Source organism: Uloborus diversus, chromosome 5, assembly GCF_026930045.1.
Source record: "Uloborus diversus isolate 005 chromosome 5, Udiv.v.3.1, whole genome shotgun sequence".
Classification (NCBI taxonomy): Eukaryota; Metazoa; Arthropoda; class Arachnida; order Araneae; family Uloboridae; genus Uloborus; species Uloborus diversus.
Genome location: NC_072735.1, coordinates 180,882,463 through 180,902,047, shown reverse-complemented (window position 1 = coordinate 180,902,047; position 19,585 = coordinate 180,882,463). Strand labels below are relative to the sequence as shown.

General features: G+C 33.9%; 1 protein-coding gene across 1 annotated transcript in view; it reads left to right on the top strand.

Moving 5' to 3' along the window:
* Window positions 1-16,074, top strand: part of LOC129222159 (nuclear hormone receptor FTZ-F1-like) — a 256,600-nt gene extending 240,526 nt beyond the window's left edge. The window contains exons 4-6 of the mRNA XM_054856616.1: window positions 2,741-2,999; window positions 5,710-5,810; window positions 15,285-16,074. Of these exons, the coding sequence (XP_054712591.1) occupies window positions 2,741-2,999; window positions 5,710-5,810; window positions 15,285-15,431 (507 nt within the window). The 3' untranslated portion in view covers window positions 15,432-16,074. The remainder of the gene's footprint in view (window positions 1-2,740; window positions 3,000-5,709; window positions 5,811-15,284) is intronic.
* Window positions 16,075-19,585: the final 3,511 nt, after the last annotated feature.

The following is a 19,585-nucleotide window of genomic DNA, read 5'->3' as shown; positions in this document are numbered from 1 at the left end:
TCTATTAATAAGGGTTGCAACTATCAAGTGCGTCGTTTGAAAGTGGATTCGTTTGTTTACAAAAATGTATCTCTTTTCTGATAAGATTTTTTCCCCTCCCAACGAGTTAAAATCTTTTTAATTTTTTTTTCTAGTTACTATGTATTTGTAATAGAATTTTAAATGAAGTAAACTGACCTGGGGAGCTGTTTGAATATTCAGGGGCGTAGCTGAGGGGGGGGGGTTTGGGGACAAACCCCCCCCCGAAAAGTTAGTCTCAAAAAAAAAAAAAAAATAGAAGAAGAAGAGAGAAGAGAAAGAAAAAAAAAGAAGAAAAGGGAAAAATTCCAAGCGATTATACATATATATATATAAATATATGTATATATGTATTATATATGTATATATTATATATGTATATATTACATATGTATATATATATATATATAAGAAGTAACCCCCCCCCCCCGAAAGTCGGGTCTAGCTACGCCACTGTGAATATTGTTTGTTTGCATTACGTAGTTTCTTTTTTTTTAATAAAAAAACCTTTTTTTTTTCATTAAAAACTTTGGATTTAGCAAAAAAAAAGTGTAATGATTGTCAGAAAAAAAGAGATAAAATTTACTTGATATCAAAATGTACAACTTTATGTAAATTTTTAAAAAGGAAAGGAAATCATACAATTCATTATTACTCACTCAATTCCAAAGGTTTATTAATAAATTTGTTTCGAATTACTATAACGAAAAGCTGTGCTAAAATTAATATTAAGATCCATTTGTGATTGGTGGTTAAAAAATTAAATAAATAAAAAAAAATCTTTATTGTGATTTGGTTCCCCTATATGTATGTGTTGTATTTAGACACAAATAGGGGATTTGGGTGTCACCCCCCAGTAATTCCTTGAAACTTAAGTCTCCAAAGCGCTGTGCTCCACTATTCTTGGTAATGATAAAAGGGGGGGGGTAAGGGGGGGATGATAGAGACTCCTTGCATTTGCACTTATCCATCAGATTTTCAATGATAAAAGACTTCATACATGCTAAAGTAGGACAAAATTTTATAAACAATAGCAATGAGAGCCTTCCTATAAAGAGAAAATGGGCACCCATGTCATGTCGACAGAAATAAAGTTATTTACAACTTCAATGTGAATTTTTTTTTTTAATTTTGATTAGTATATTATTGAACACACAAAATGAAAAGTGTTGTATGATCTATCATGTAATCAAAGAACAGACATAAATCTTGTGTTAGCTGTTTAAAACTATCAAATGCATCGAGGCATTAACATTGACAAGAGGTTGTCAAAAAACGGTTTCTTCTTGCTAACATCTTCTACCTTTAGTTTGAATTCTGCCAGCAAAAGTAGCGTACATAGACTTCGGTGCCCCCCCCCCATAAGAATTAATATTTTAAATTTAAACACAGTGGGGGGGGGGGAGGTTTCAGAATGTGCACCCTCATACCTCTTGTGCCCTCTTGCACTGTGAGGGTGCTATGTATGCCACGGGCTAGCATATAATTTTTATAAATTTTAAAACTGGGATAGAAGTAAGCTAGAAGAAACTGTTTTTTGACTTGTTTTGTGCTTCTTAATGTCAACACCTCAATTGTATAAAATGAAATAGTTATACTAAAATTACCCTCTCAAGTTTTGGTTCCCAGAGCAACCACTTAACTTTCCTCCTCTCTGTGCAATAATGCCTTGTTGGTAATGGTCCAAGCTGGATGTGGTCATTGACCCTGAAGCAGAATACTTTACGATGTTCTGCAACGTAAAATCATTTGACCAAAATTGTTCTGCAAGTATTTCAAGCATTGTACGTGAAAAAACGTGACATTTTCCACAAATTGGGTGGCAAAAATCAAAATCGTTATATAGGAGTAGTTTATTTATTTTTTTTTATAAACTGGACTGTTGTTATTTATTTCTGTGGAAATGAAATATTTTCGGAAACATCACAGCTTTCAACCAAATGACTAATTAAAGAGCACAGAATTTGGAAAATTAGTTGATCATGAAAACTGTAAAATCAAAAAAACTTTAACAAGGTGTCAAACCTAAACCGATTGAGATTTTCCAAAAATAGTTTATATGCTTTCCAAAATGCATAGAAAGAGCAAAGATACAAAATTTTATAAAAATTCGAACCTAGGTGTCAAACCACATTTTTTTTGGTTAATTTTACATGGCATGAAGGAGCAATTAAAATAATGTTACTAAATAAGGAAATTACTGAAATAATAAATAGAATGAGTTGAGGTTGGGTTGCATATAATAAAACTTTTCAAAACAATTGAAATATTTTTTGGATGCAAAAGGATTGAAATCTCAAACAAGACACGCAATTTTCGGCAGTGGACGTGTTTCAATGTTGGCATGTTTCCAAAACATACGTGTATGGCGGAAATTGTAATGATGAAGATCGATTGGGAAAGTCCTCAAAGGAATAATCAAATTCAACATAGCGAGCTTTCCGCCAAATTATCGTAATTTGAGATAATTTTAGATTTTCTTTTAATTTTAAGACGTTCAGTTTCTACAGATTCTCTGCACCGCAATTTTTGCAGATTTTCGGCACCGCGGTTTCTGCAGATTTTCAATGAAATTTGCAGAATTTCTGCAGAAAATTTGTCAATTTTCCTCTCACATTTGAACAGAATTGTTCTGCTGCTCAGGCATATGTTCTGTGACGTACGTCGCAAATTTAGTAGTATTCTGCTTTGGGGGTCATTGATGAAAGTTCTTTTCTCTCAGGTGGACGACCAAATGAAGCTGCTCCAGCACTCCTGGAGTGACATGCTGATCCTTGACCACCTGCACCAGCGGCTGCACAATGGCCTGCCCGAAGAGACCACCATGCCCAACGGACAGAAGTTCAGCCTGGTCAACCTGGCCTTGTTGGGCGTGACCAGCATGGTGGACAGACTCAACCTCGTTGCCAGCCGCCTCACAGAGCTCAAGTTCGATCCCCTCGACTTCATCTGCCTCAAGTTTCTCCTTCTCCTCAACCCAGGTGAGAGGATCGTCTATGGGGTCATTTACAAAATTTTAAAAGTATTTTTTTATGAAAGAGCATGCTTAAAAACATAGGATCTGACCATTTTTTAAATTATTTGTTTCAGTTTATAATTTTTGAAAAATTACTCAAATCGGTGCGCTTTCATTGTTTATTCTTCTGTCATGTGAGATCACAAATGATCAAATGCCATTCAGTGTTGCCATTCACAGAGCAAAATATTTAATTTGCATCTTTACTTTCGTGTCTTGGCAACGATATAGTTGATAGCAAGTGTTGAGCGCAATATTAATTCGCTTATTGATTATCATAACGTGGAAACGCGTAGAAAGATGTGCCAAAGAGTATCATTTGTGATGTCATCAAGACCACGCTTTGTTTGAAAAATCAGACATTTTAAGGAGTTAATTAAAAAAAACTGTTGAGAAAATAAAAGTATTTTCTGGGTCCATGTTGTTTTTTTTGCTTATTCTATCAACTTCAGAGACTAAAAGTACTACTTTTGACTGAAGAAAACAACCCCATTCTCACCCAATTATTCTTTTTGTATCATATTAACTAATTTAACACAAGAACTACTGGGTCTTGGTATATCTGGAATTACGGCGGGGTCATTTTGACCCTCAGAGAAGAAATCTGCATAGTTAGCCCTACATAATGTTATATGGACGCCTCAGTTGCCAAATCGATTAACTCCACTTTTAAAAAAAATCCTCATTTTTGCTTTAATAGTGCTTAATCAATGCTTAGAACATGAATTTATATTAAACTTTTGGTTCAGTACATTTCTAATCCTGCGATGGCAGAAAATGTTTACACGAGGACTTATTCACTCCTATGGATAACATTATCTTCTTCATCACTTTTCTCAACTTTTTGTTTTATGGAGTTCATCGATTTGGCAAGTAAAACATCCATATGTTTGTTATTATAGCCCTACGTAATGTTGTATACAGGGAAGCACCGTTTATACGTTTCTGTTTCATATGTCTTGTAAATTGGTCCCTGCAGTGTCTAATACGCATTAACCTATACCTATTATACGGTTTTTTATTTGTACGCTTTTTTCTTACAGTCCCTTCTAAAACGTATAAAGGGTGCTTCACTGTACTTGTAAAAATTAGTATAAAATTAACATATTGATAATGGATGCAGTTTATTTAAAGGGTGCAGGGATTTTAAGGACAATATAATGAAATAGTTTTAAAAAGTTTAAAATACCGTCAAAATAACCAGCGCTGTTTCAATTGCATTTCAGAAACTAGCATTTAATGCCTCCTTTTATGTATAAAAACATTATGATTTCTTTAAGTTCTTGCAGTGATATGTTCCAAGAAGCATTTTTTGATTTTCTGCTCTGTTTCAACATCAGTAAGTGACTTTGAATCTCTTTTTTGCTCAAAAGGGTCAAAATGACACCCACCTACATTTTAAGTACAACCATTTTGTGTGGGTTCGAGATAAAATACAAAACTTTATATTATGACAAAGCATATTGATTTAGGAAAAGTCAAGGAAGGATTAAATTTTTGGTGAAAATATGTAAAAGCAGTTAGCAAAAAAAGTTAGCTTGGGATCAAAATGACCCCTCCTATAATACTAACGTTAACCCTTTACAGTCAAGTCATGACTTACAAGAGAGATGCGTTCAAAGATCCCTTCGCATAAGTCGAAATTTCGGTATGTAATCAACCTTTTGATAAACTTACATTATTATTTTAGATGCTTGTAAACATCCTTCAAACATTTTTAAAACATATTTTGACTATATACAAGTACAAAAGTGACGACCAGCAACAGGCTCTGGGCCCAGCTAGTCTGGTCCTAGTCAATTTACAATCCCCAGTGAAGATCAATGGCCCTCTTAAAACTATCTACTCCCTTGCTCATTACCGCCTCTTCTGGTAAGCTGTTCCAAAGTTCCACTACCCTGCTAAAATAATCATTTTTCCTAATATCCATGTTTGCCTGAGATTTAAATAGCTTAAAACAATGACCCCTTGTCCTGTTTTCAGTGCTAAACTTCAGCCCCTAACATCTTTCATTTTAATAAATTTAAACAACTGAATCATGTCCCCTCGGTCTCTTCTTTGCTCAAGACTGTACATTTTTAGCCTTCTAAACCTGGAATCATAGTCTAAGTGAGAAAGCCCATTTATTAGCCTTGTAGCTCGCCTTTGAACCCTTTCCAATACGTTAATGTCTTGCTTAAGATAAAGAGACGAAGTTCGCAACTCCCCAACACCTATCGGACCTAACTCACAAGAGGCTGACGAACACAAAAGAAGAGAGAGAGAACGATTGGAATCGTTCACTATTTATACTTGCCTCGTTTGCATATGATTGGGCATCAAAGGATGCCAACCTAAAACTGAAACTTTACACGTGCCGAAAGAGTTGAGAAGTTAATCTAATTTGAATAAAGTTAATTTTATATTACATTACATTAGGAATGAGAACGTGGATAAATATCGTTTACCGATGTCTATCAATACACACATACACATGCACCCACACACATGCGCCTACACAAACACACACGCGCATACACACACACACACGCTCGTGATTGCGAGAAACATAATTTGAATTCAAAATGCCAAAAATTCAAATTAATATAATTTTTTTTTCTTATTCATTTCTTTCTCTATATAGTGTTTTTCATAGCAGTGCAAAAAAAATGAATTTGCTCATCTTTTTTCAGCAGATGTTCGAACCCTTTCGAATCTGAAGCTGGTTCATGAAGCATATGAAAGGGCACAGCAAGCACTCATGGAGTACACCCTCAGTTGCTATCCACAAATTACGGTCAGTATCGTCAGTATCGTGTGATGCTTTTTCTGATTTTGCCTCCCTGATCACGTGAGTGGTCGGTTGAGGATTATGTTTGAAAGTATAGTGTGACGTAGTGATGGTGTTTTACATTTAAAAGCTTATTGTAAAAGATTGCATTTATGGACGGAAATTGAATTTTTATATATTGTTTTAGTTTTTGTAGAAATGAATAGCAATTAAAGCAAATGGTTGATATCAGTGATTTCAATCACAGTTGTAGTGTAGATTGTTTTTTGAAAGCAAGTACAAAAAGGAAATGACCAGTAATAGGACCTCTGCCCAAACTAGGCTCATGCTATTTACTATCAGGGCCATATTTGGAAGCGTGGAGGCCCCAGGGCAACATAGGAGTAGAAGCCCCTAATCAGGCAGGGTTGCCACGCCTCAGGGAAACCTGAAGAAACAGGGAAAACACAGGGAATTCAAAAATCAACAAAAAAAACCAGGGAAAATCCAGGGAATTTCGAAAATTTCCTCAAAAACCTGGAAAATACAGGGAATTTTTTTTTCCTTCTTAAATTAAAGTTACAAAAATCAATTCCCAAGTATATAAACTACCAAAAATTAAATAAATAGTAATAATTATAATGAGAATATTAATAAAGTTCAGAAATAAAGTAAAATAAAAAATGGTAATTTTGCTTGAAAGTTTTTTTTTAAAGTAAATATTAAAATATTTTTCATAAAAATAGAATCTTGAATTTCATGATAATTTAGAGTGTATGAAATTAGTCATCAATCATCATTGTTTTGGGTCACTTATACACTTTTAGGTCCATGGCTAAGAGAAGTTTTTTTTTTTTTTTTTTTTGAATAAAAAGTTAAATATGTTCAACCACCATGCTATTATTTCAGTTATTATGAATTCTTATTTATTTTCCCTTATTTATTTAGAAATTTGTGTTTCGTTTTTTTTACCCTGTGGTGAAATTAACAAGATATTAATGTTCTTTTCCAAATAATCAGTGCTCGCTCGTTTGTAATGTTTGATTTTCATACAGGGAAAACACAGGGAATTTTTTTTCCAAAATTGAGTGGCAACCCTGTCAGGGTTTGAAAAGATAATCATATTTTCGAAAATACCAGATGCTTTGATATATATCCGAATATTTATATATATATGTATGTATATATCTGATATTTTCTACCCATGAAAGTTAGGCTATTTTGTAAAAATTTTATTGTGGGAGCCCCTTTGTTATGAAGGCCCCGGGGCAGTAGCCCCTGCCCTCCCTTAAATCTGGCCCTGTTTACTATACCTCATAATAGAAATCAAGTGCCCTTTTAAAACATGATATCCCAGTGCAATGCAAGTAATGAGTGTTTCCAGCAAACTGATAAGTCTGGAATCATAATCTAAATAAGTAGTCCTCCTTTGAGCTCTTCCTGAAATAAGTTAGTATCGCTCACAAATTTGGTAAAATGTTTTAAGTCCCGACCAAATGTAAATTCTGACATTCATTTTCAAAACATATTCAAGAATTTACTTTCACACTTCTAATAAAACTCTCTTTTTCTTGACTGATAGTAATGTCAAAGGAAAAAATCTGTATTCATCCACACTTAGCAAACAGTCTTATTCATATTAAAGATGCGCGTATTTATTTTTTAAAATTTTTATTCTAAAACTGTTTAAAATCTAACATAAATAGGTTTTTTCTATACTTTTTACTTCCTTTTACAAAAAAGGAAGTATTGTATTCGTGAAAAAATTTTCCCTCAAAAATCAACCTTAATTTCCATTTTGCTCACCCCCGAATGAATGTTGAGTTTTTTTTCAACTCGACCCCCCATGGATAAGTGCCTAAGAACGTATAGACATGCGAAATATCCGTTTTGACAATCCCCGAGTTAATTACAATGAGTTTTCTCATGACGTCTGTATGTGCATATGTGTGTCGCATAATTGAAGAACGGTATGTCCTAGAAAGTTGAAATTTGGTATGTAGGCACATAGTGGGGTCTAGTTGTGCACCTTCCCTTTTGGTCACATTCGGGTGTTTCTAAAGGCCCCTTTTGGGGGGGAATCATTGTTAAGTTCGATGTAAACTCAAGTGGTGTTACAATTTGGCAGACACTTGGCGATATATCGCCAGTCTTTTTGGTTGCCAAGTTTGGTCGCCAATTTGGTGACAAATTTCGCGATTTTTTTTAAAAAATCTGATTTTAATTTGACCACTGTTGGTGATATAACTTTTGCATCACATTAAAATTGCCAGTAATGGGGAAATGACATTAAATTGGGGCAAAAGGAAGTCGTGTAATGCACACATCAGCTCGTTTTTTTTTTTTTTTTTTGATGGTTTTAATTAAATTCGCAAAAGCCCTTGTTTCGTTCCAATATTTTCTAAATTGATATTATTTCTAGCATTGATTAAGAACCACGATGTGGTAAAAAAAGACTTTATAGGGTTAGCTATTAACTAAAAATACAATTTTAGCAATTATTTTATTGTTTTTTGAAGCTTTGTAATACAAATACAAATACAAAAGTGACGACCAGCAACAGGCTCTGGGCCCAGCTAGACTGGTCCTAGTCAATTTACAATCCCCACTGAAGATCAATGGCCCTCTTAAAACTGTCTACTCCCTTGCTCATTACCACCTCTTCCGGTAAGCTGTTCCAAGGTTCCACTACCCTGCTATAATAATAATTTTTCCTAATATCCATGTTAGCCTGAGATTTAAATAGCTTAAAACAATGACCCCTTGTCCTGTTTTCAGTTTTAAACTTTAGCCCCGTAACATCTTTCGTTTTAATAAATTTAAACAGCTGAATCATGTCCCCTCGGTCTCTTCATTGCACAAGACTACATTTTTAGCCTTCTAAGCCTGGAATCATAGTCTAAGTGGGAAAGTCCATTTATTGGCCTTGTAGCTCGCCTTTGAACCCTTTCCAATACGTTAATGTCTTTCTTAAGATAAGGAGATCAAAACTGAACAGCATACTCCAAATGGGGAATAGTAATCTCTGAAGCAGTATGTCTTTTAAACTGTGTTAAACTCTGAAAAGAAATCTAATTTGTATTTCGTTCATAATATCTTGTTTTGATTATCATAAAAAAGTGTGTGTGGCATTTATTTTTTATAAGTATGTCTGTTTTCATTTTTATATTCTTTCATATCGTCGCCTCAGATCAACAGTAGGATATCTTGCTGCTGTTTCTGAGATTAGATGTTTTACTGGTGCTCTGAGGTGATGATATACATTTTTACGAAATATTTTTTGTCATGTTTAAATATTTTTCTTTCTTAGGTTAGTTGTTGGTATTTCTAAAATGGTATTTCAAAACAAATTTCCTGCACCAATAATCAGATAAAATTCCAGTCATTGTATTGATAAAAAATTCTAGTGAATACAAGATATGAAATGATTTTAAAATATACAAAAGAATGCTAAAAATATGACTATTAATTTGGGTTGTCCTCCCCAAACCACCTTTTGCATGGAGGTTCAAAATATTGTTCAGTAGTACTTTTCTGTCAATGACATTATAACGTTCTATTGAAATTCTTCTTTAAAATGATTCTCATACTATTTCACTGAATTTATTACATGCTTCATATACACAACCAGCACTAGTAATATTTTCCAGAAAGTTTCTTTAAAAAGCAACTATATAGTTTTTAATATTAAAACAAAAACATTTCTCAAAGAGAAAAAAAAAACTTTTGTATTTGAGACTTATTACATTGAAGTGAATAAACTCATTTGTTAGTTTCACAAATAATGCTGAACTATCGAGCTGGTAAACTTTCTAAATATTGAGGAAGCTATGAAGTACATTGCAGATTGGAATGATGGGACCGTTAAAGGGACTGTGAAAAAAAGTATGTGTTTCAAATGGACTCTGTATTGATTGTGATGCCTGCCTTCCTGGTAAGTCCGACAGATACTGCCTTTCTTCTGGAGCGAAGTTAGATTTATCTTTAAGAAATTATTTTGTTTGTGGCGTTCTTACCTTCGTAAATAAAATTCGGATTTCATTTCATGATTGAATTGTGTGTTTTTAACACATTGACTGTCAAGGCTCTTTCCAGTTTTTGAGTCTAAAGACCTAATTGCTCATATTCGTCCAGAAAGCTTATTACGTAAAAATCAAAAGTATGTCTAAATAAATTGTAAATGAAAAATTGAGAATTAAAAATCTTTTAAGTATTTTAACATGAAAAGTAGCAAATAAATTTGTAGCTGTCAGTCAGCTTTAATATCGTACTACCTTCCCAAGAGTCAATATCCATATTCATCCTTGTGTTCCACCAATGTAATTGTATTTAAGGAATAACAACGTCAAATAACGAAAATTGCAGATTACTGCAGACATGTGTTTTGGTGTTACGAGGAAGGCCTTTTTAAATGCAAATGAAATGAGTTTATGGATGAAAAGACAAAAGGTTGGATTGTTTGTCCATAAGCATATTTCTTTTGGATTGAAAAAGGCTTTCCTTGTACTGCCGAAGCACATGTCTGCAATGATCTGCAATTTGTGCTATTTGATGTTGTTATTTCTTATTTTACTTTTTATGCACAAAGGTGTTTATTCTACATAATTATTTGCTTAAAAAACTTCACGTCAGGCAACTGTGAGGTAAATTGCAGTTCTCATGGAAACCCATTGGTTCTACATGGAAACCACCTACTATAGATTATTTCCTCATTGGCAGTCAATGTGTTCAATAAAATAATATGAGCCATGCTCTTTTTGCTCCAACTTAATTGATTTTCCATCATTACCTAATAAAGATTGAGTACCCTTTCAAGTTCTAACGTAGTTGAGAAATTTTCGCTTCACTAATTGTCCCTTCATTTATATTTCTTCATCATCATGAGTAGTGCTACAGTTCTTAAACAACCTGGTATTTTAAAAGATATTAACTCATTTTTTGCTATTTATTATCAGACGTTCTTTCTTTTTCTGTATGCACATATATTTTGCATTGAAAATGGAGAATCTTGTAATTCCAAAACAAGTATCTGCTATAATTGGCAATTTTTGTGCACCATTAACGTTGTTTTTATCGATTTAATTTCAACACAAACATTCTTTTTTTTTTCGTAAAGTTTCATGAGTCACTCTGCTGTAGTCACTTTTCAGTTCACTATGCCAACCGTCCTAGGCTAGGATCCTCCTCTGTGTGGTTGACTTGAACCATGCAGGTTTTTCTTTCTATAATGTTTTCTCCCTTCTTTTTTTTTTCTTTTTTTTTTTTTTTTTTTTTTTTTTTAATTTAAAAAAAAAGTTTAATCTGTTAACTGTGATTTGAAATTACTTCTGGTTTACTGGTCCTTTTTCTAAACTGTAGATAAAAGCTTATTAAAATATTGTTAACATGGCAAGTTGTATTCTTGATCTCACAAGCAGTAATTCTATTGCTTCTTCAAAACATGGTATTTGGACATTGTCAGGTAATGCTGGATCAATTCTATTGCTCAATATTTGTTCTTAAATTCCTTTTTTTTTTTACATTGTCATCTGATATCATGGGCGGATCCAGGGAGACGGCCATGGGGGCCATGGCCCCCACCGAGAAAATTCCAAGAATAGTTAAAATTCCCTTTTTTTAAGCAAAAATGCAAAATATTTTCCTTATAATAAATACAAAGTCTAACAATAAGGAAAACAATGAGAGGAAAGCCGTGGCTACCTTCATAAAGTTTCAAAAATAGTTAAAAACCTTTTTTAAAGCTAAATATAATAAAAATCCTTAAAGTCTAAAAAGAACATAAAAACAACGCTAGGGAGCCATAAAACCACATTGAGAAAGTTTCAAGTACAGTTTTTAAAACTCTCTTTCCTAGTTTAAATTGAAAAAAAAAAAACTTCATTGTAATTCATGTGAATTGTTACAAGAATGGAAACAATGCCAGAGGGAGGGCATAGCCACCCCCAGAAATTTCAAAAAAATCAAGTGTATACCAAATATTTGGGTTTATTTAGCATAATGGGCTCGTCTAGTTAGATGTGTTTACTTTCACCTTGGGGGAAAGAAAAAGGATATATGTTAGTAAGTGTTCGACAAAAAGTTATACATTCAATGGTTGTGCATTAAGTTAAAGTAAGATTTAAGATTTAACCTGGCTTTATGCAGTGATATGTAATTATTCTTCATTCCCTTTTTAATATGGGACCCTCCAAACCACTCCTCTTGCTCTTGTTAATATTACCAAAGATCGTCTACAAACCACGTTTTAAAAAATAACTTGTAAAAGTTTCCAGCGGAGGGTCCCCCACCTCTAATTTTAGCCAACATCGTTCAAGATCGATCTAGATTTTGTTTTAAGCGCTTCAGTTTCAAAATGTTTCCAGGGAAGAACTCCTCCCTCCCTAACATCATTGAAAGTCTTCAAGAATTACGTTTCTGGAGCTTCAATTTCGAAAAATTGCTGGTCCTCATGGCTGCTGGTTTCTCATGAATCATAGATTGCCTACATTTTCAATTTTGAAAAAAATTTGGGAGTGGACCTCAGAATCTCTTCAACCCTTAACCTTACCAAAGACAGTGTAGAATGCGTTTTTAAGTCTATAAATTAATAAAATTTCCTGGGATGGGCCTTTTAATCTCTCCTCCCCCCCCCCCTTAACATCACCAAAAATAGTCTAAAACAGCTTCTTTAGAGCCACAATTTCGGGAGAAGTGCTCCAAACCTCTTCTTCCTATACCATTACCATATTGCAAAAGATAATTAGAATGCATCTTTAAGACTGCAAATTAAAAAAAAAAATTTTTGGTGTGGGCCCCCAAATGTCTCCTCCACGTATCATTGCAAAAAGATTGCATTAAACTGGGTTTTTTGGCTCTACAATGGTAAAAGAAATTCGCCGGAGAAACTCCAAACCTCCCTCATCTTAACATTATTGGAGATAATGTTTGTGTTTTTAAGGTTTCAATTTCGAAAAATGAGCAGGGGGGGAGGTCACACCCGAGCCCTTAATATTACGAAAGACAGTAAAAATGCATTTCTAAGATCAGAAAAATTTCCTTAGATGGGCCCTAAAATCTCTAATCCCTCTCTAACGTCATCTAAGATCGTCTAAAACTGCATTCTTAGAGCTACTATTTCGAAAAATAGACAGGGATGCACCACCGAACCTCTTCTTCCCTAACATTACCAAAGATCGTCTAAAATGAGTTTTTAAAACTAAAAATTTCGAAAATTTCCCGGGGGAGAAACCTTTGGACCCCCTTTACTTCGGAGTTAACATTGTACTTACGGTTGGTTCGTATCGGCTTGCTCTTAAATCAGAAGTCCTATACAGTCGCCTCAGAACACAGTACTGATTACAGGAATATCACTCTAAAGCAACGATATATGCACACGTTTGTTAAGAAAAGAGGAAAATTATTGGGAAGGTCACAGCCTTTATGTTTAAACTTGCGTCGCCTAGTGAAAATTCCTTAAAAAATGCTCTAGTTAAAGGTGGGCTATATCAGTGGCGTACCTAGCATAGGTGACACCCGGGGTGGCAATTTGTGGAGTCACCCCCCTGAAATTCATACAATTCAGAACCTACTACATTTGTGTTGTAACGAAATAAGTGGGGGGTCCGGGGGTTTAACCCCCGAAAAGTTTTCAAATTTGTAGTCTTAAAAATGCATTTTAGCTTCATATTTTTCCGAAACTTGCAATTCCACTTAGGTTGTCCCCCCCCCCCAGACGGGTGACAGCAGGAGCGAACCCCCCCCCCCCCCCGTAATGACGCCACTTGCTATATTGATATTTGTAAAATTGAAAAATTTTCCAAGACATCATATTTTTCCAAATGGCCCCCTCCGAGAATTCCGTCTGGATCCGCCCCTGATCTGATTGCTACTTCACCATCATCTTCATAAAACAGGTAAATTCCTCCTCATGTTGCTTTAAATTTTTTTAGTACTAGCTAACCTAAGACGAGGGAAATTATAACTTTAGGTCTTCTTTTGAACTGGCAGCTGGCGTTCACATCTACTTACATATTGTTATAGATTTTCAACTGTCATACACTCAAATTTCATAAATTATTTTAATGTTAATATTAATTTTTACTTTTTAAAATATGTTTGTGATGTATTTCTATTTTTAATTCTGACATACACATAACACTATTGGACCTTTAATTCCTTCTTCTTGCAAAAAATCCGTAGCATTCTGCTTCAGACCGATGCCATAGCTCCCTCTAACCATCTCAGCGTACTGGAAATTCATGCAGACAGTATATTTCTTGGACCCTTCTGAAATTCCAGGCCTACAAGCTTGCAACTTCAGAAACCTTTTGTGTCTATCATGGCTTATGAGTCTTGATTCGAGCAACATAAAGGATATACCTTAAGCTCTAGACTAGGAATTCTGAACAGTAGCCACTGGCTACCAAAGTCACAAAAAAATGGTAGCCTCTTTAACTTCTGGTAGCCATTTTATATATATATATATATATATATATATATATTATAATAATAATAACAATAAAAGTGAAAAATATTGAAAAGACCACACCAAGAGCTTATAGATGCGCAACGCAGCAAAACTAAAAAGCCAAGTAAATATAAACATTCTCTTTTAGTTCATAGTTAAAATTTTGGTCTTTTTGACCGTAAATAATGAATCCTCCACGGCTGATGAGCTCTGGATTCATACTTTATCTTTTCCTACTTAATAGCTGTTTGCAATTTTCCTTTTTATCATCATTAATTATTTATAATTTGTTTAATATTTGAAATTCTGTTTGCTTAATTTTATATATATATTCAGTGCGAACAATAAATAACTTTTAGGAAGTTTGCTTCGAATTACGATGCCAAGGTGGAATTGTTACGTTGCCACTTTGTCCCAGAGTGGACTGATGTGCTGAGTGACTCAGGATTGGAATCGTGTTGTTGTTGCACAAAGTAAGATAGGATTTTTAACAACTAAAGAAACACATGGTCGCCACACTAAGACTTGATTTTTTTGTTAGTCATTTTCAATGAAGTGGTCGGTAGTCATTTTCAATGAAGTGGTTGGTAGTCATTTTCCATGAAGTGGTCGGTAGTCAATTTCAATGAAGTGATCGGTAGTCATTTTCAATGAAGTGGTCAGCCGTTGCAGACTAGCGACCACTAATAAAGCGCTTTAGATGTACCACAGCGTATAGTTTCAAAGCCGGAAATGTCTTGGATGGACCATAGCCAGTTAACTTGGGAAACAGAAATTTTGTGGATAAACCAAAGTTTACAAATCTGGAAGTCAAAAATATTATGGATAGTCCTCTAAATCTGCAAGAACATAGCTTTTTTTATTGAGCCCCTCCATTAAAACCATGGATCTTACTAGCAGAGATGGTTTGGGGAAGGAGCTACTATGTCAGTCTGAAGTGGAAGACTATAAAATTTTTGCTAGAGTCTCGCCTCTGTTAAAGTGGCTTGTTCTTTATTTTCCTGATGAAAACTACCATCCCGGCATCATCATTCTCTGTCCTTGTCTTCTTTCAGGATAAGTTTACCCATCTACTGCAGGTCTTGCCTGAAATTCACGTCATCAGCGAGCGAGGGGAGGACTTTCTGCTCTACCGACACTTGAATAGCACCGTTCCAACGCAGACGCTGCTCATGGAGATGTTGCACGCCAAGAAGAAGTAAGCGGCCCATCGTCAAAGTCCGACTGCCATTGATTTGACTCTACTGCCAGAAAGACGGCCGAATCGAACGCTGCACATTCCACGTTCTGCCGTCATCGTTTCCCGTCTCGAGCACATGCATCGTTACGCGTATACGTTACTTCAAGATGAGACTATTCATACATACATTCTGTGTCAACTAACAAAAGAGTAATGTCCACTCATTTATCGTTTCTTTTTTCGTTCCACCTTTTAATTCTCTCGTACGAGCGGAAGGGAGGCGGATGAAGGGGACTCTCGTTTGCCTTCGTGTATATTTTGATTGTTTTGACGCCTTCGAGTGAGAGAGAAGCTCATACCAGAGTTCGGAGTGGTGTATGCTCGTTTAGCATATAGGCACTGCAGCTTAAGTATCCTCCATGCGTGCATTTTGTTGACCTCATATGTCTCAGGGAAATGACAGAATGTAGACATGTTTTACGTATGCTTTCAACACAATAAATTAGCAGCAATAACATCTCTTCATTGTCATGTTTATAATGTTACATCATGTAGCTTACTTTATCCCAAACAATTATTATATTTAAAATACTTGCATGTTTTTATATGTACACATGGCAAGCTCATGGATAACAAAATTAACAAGAAATTATGATGTTATGTCTGTAGGCATGAATGTTGGTATGTGTGTTTAGGTGTATATGTTTGGGTGTGCGTATGTATGTAAGTGCATGTGTCTGTGTGTATGTACTAAATCGTGCCTGTTTTTACTGAAATATAAGAAATCCAGTTCTGTTTTAGTTTTAACACTGTTATAAAAAAGCAATTTATGTATAGTAAAAAAATGAAAAATGAAAACATTAAAATTGGAAAACAATTTTAGTTATTTCCTTTTTTGATGTGCCAGGAATCTAAAGGTTTTTTTTTTCTATGTAGTGCAAAACATGGCCATTTTCGAGAATCTTAAAGGTGGGCAGTGTTTTCTTTTCAATAAAATCTAAATATTACGATCTTCATGGTTAATATTGATAGTGAAATGTTATTCCCTTATTATAAGTCTTAATTTGCAATGAATGGTTACAACTGTGTGTATATACATATAAAATGTGAATTTTCATAATGATAACAGTTCATTGAGCATGCCTTAAATAGCAATAGTTGTTAAATCACAAAGTTTTAAAATCACTTTTTGAGCGCCAGTAAAAATTATCTAAAGGAGAGAAAATATAACTTGGTTGCTATTCTGTTGTTTAAAAAAAAAAAAATCTGTTAAGAGTTGGGAAGAAGAAAAAATCTGGTACAGTCAAACCTCGTTATTGTGATACCAGGATTTCACAACATTCCTGATGTCACATCACTTTTTCCAAGTCCTGAATGTATGCCATATAGTTTTAATGTTGAGTGGCTCCGGGTTTTACGACAGTTTTTTTGGGGCAACTCCGATTACGACGACACTTCGAGCTGCGCAGATTGGATCAAGTATTTTTTTGCATTTGAAAATTTTTCCGAAAAATAATTCTGGAAATATTTGTTGTAGGAATCTCGGACTCGTACAAGAGATTTGATCAGGCATGACACCTCAAAAATGGTGCGGGACCAGTAGATAAGTTCTGAAAAATACAGGTTTCAGACGTTATCAAGAGGGACAATAGAAAGGAATTCAAATCGGGTGGATTGTAATACTGGACGAGGGAAATAGCAGGAGAAGAGAAAGACCATAGCTACCTTAAGCTGTAGGTGGTCACTACAAGCTTCTCCCAAGAGAGAAAAAGAGATAAGAGCTCCTCATTATATGGAAAAGGGACTCTTAAAGTGGATAAAAAAATTAGAAAGGGTTTTTTCACCTTCGAAAAATGGGACTAGGCAGTGAAAATTTAATCAAATTGTGGACAAAAGTGAAGAGTCTTGAATTGGTTTCTTTCTTGCTGATAATTTCGTGGAAAGGAGGAGTGTTAAAGATGTTATTTGAAAGTTTAGCAAACACTTATTGGAAAGTATTGTAGAATTCAAAAAAAATTATAAAAGTGAAGTTTTTTTTTTTTTAAAGAATTTTTGTTATATTCACCAATAACTCAAATTTACATTAGTTGAAGAATCTATAGCATATATATAAACACTATTAATTTCTTCTTTAAATTTAATTTTATTGTGAACCAATGTTTAATAATGAATTTTTAAGCTATTTTGGTTATAACATTGCTCCCGCTATAACAGCACTTTGTTGACAGTCCCAAAAGTATAGTGATAACGAGGTTCGAATGTATATAGAAGTAATCTCTTACAAATCTTATGGCAATAAGCAAAATATTTTGTGAGTCATGAAGCACAGAGAAATTGTGGTACTGTCTTGTTTTCAATTAATATTGGGGAAAATGTTAAACTTTCACAGAAAATATGACTTTTTTTTGAGATAAAGTAAGCACATGATTCATGACATTATCAAAGCTCATACTCAATCAAGTTTAAATATTTCTAAGGTTTTAAATGCATCATATTTTTGCATTATCAGAAAGTGCCCCGCGTGATGGAATTAAGGTGCAAGGATCATGTTTTAGAGACTCTTGAAAGAGATGGTTATATTTGTGTATAATTGTTTGAAATTGAAAAATATATAAGAATTTTGTAGATAACACATTCCTCGTCTATTATTTGTTTGTAATTATAATTTAGCATTTTATTCATTCTGCTTCAATGGTGTTGGTTTGTGTCCTCAGAAATTGTCATTCAATTTCGCAAATTGTTAAAAAAAAAAGTTGTTTTATATGCACATGTTGGAGTTTTTTGGCCATGTTGTTATATCGTCTCATTTGTTGCTTTCAAATTATAGTTTTAAGATATTCATGTCTTTGTGGAACAAAAATGACGTCCTACTGTTTTGTGTGTTACTTTGAGCGAGCAGAAGCTGTTGCAAGGTTATTTTTAATACTTAATGTGGAAACATACAATACTCATGTCACTTGAACAGATTCTGTCAACAATTTGAAGGCTGATAACAGACAGGAAAATTTCGTTCTCTGCTATGTGTCTTAAGATTTTACAGCTAAAGCTACATCCCCCCCCCCTTCGATGTCATGTATTTGATCTCTGTACTGACAAAAATTGCTGTTGTTAATTAGATTTTCATATAATTATCGCCCATCTATTTTTTTTTCTTTTTGTTGTTAAATGACATCACATGTACATTTTGTCCACTATTTTTTGCTTTATCTTCTCTATTCTTTTTAATTGCTTTCTTATTTAAATCAACAGCCATTATTCATTCTGTAAGATATATATTTTTCTGTAGAAAAACTATTTAAAGAAATAGTGACTTTGCTCTTATTTTGACTGGGGTCAGTTTCTATGAACCCTTAACGACATTTTTCAGAATTGAAAACCTAGTAACCTAAAATGTTCACTATACGACAGAGTTGACTTTTCAGTGCTGAATAATCTGAGAAATAAGTGTGAATAGTAATAAGGCTGTATAAGGGACCAATTACTTTCCCCCAAGTGTTGGTAAAACCAGATCATTTTGCAATAAATTTGAATCTTTAAATTTAAGGGAAATATTGATGGTGCTTTGTAAAGTGATGTGCATATATTTTTAATCAGTTTCTAGTAGATTTTTTTCATAAACTATTCAATATTGAATTAATGCAATAACATAGATATATGAGTAAATAATTTTTTTGTGATACAAAGATGGTTATTCAAAAAAAAGTAATGACGAGGTCTTATAATACTTTTTTAAAGGTATCTTAAGTAATTAATTGCACTTTTTGCAATGAGAAATCTTTTAGCAACAGAAAGTTTTTTATATTATTTTTTTCTGTACAGTTGACAATATTATAATCCTCAGCCAACCTATAAATGTTACGTCACATGCTCTAAAATGGCTTTTGGCTACCTCAAGCATAATATTTTGGTGGCATCAGTTTTCAGCATCTAATTCAAACATCTCTAAAAATGACATGTTTGAATCTCAACTGTGGGCACTTGATAGTTTTTGACAAATGAAATATCAGCGGATGAATCTATTTGAATATCACACCAGATTGCATGTATTTGCAAGTCATCAGATATGGATATAATTCTTATTTTGAAAAAAAAAAAAAATGTTAATGAGGTTCTAAACAAGTTAAGTAAAAAATTGGAAATTAATAGTTAATTTTTCATTACTCCAGCATAGGTTTT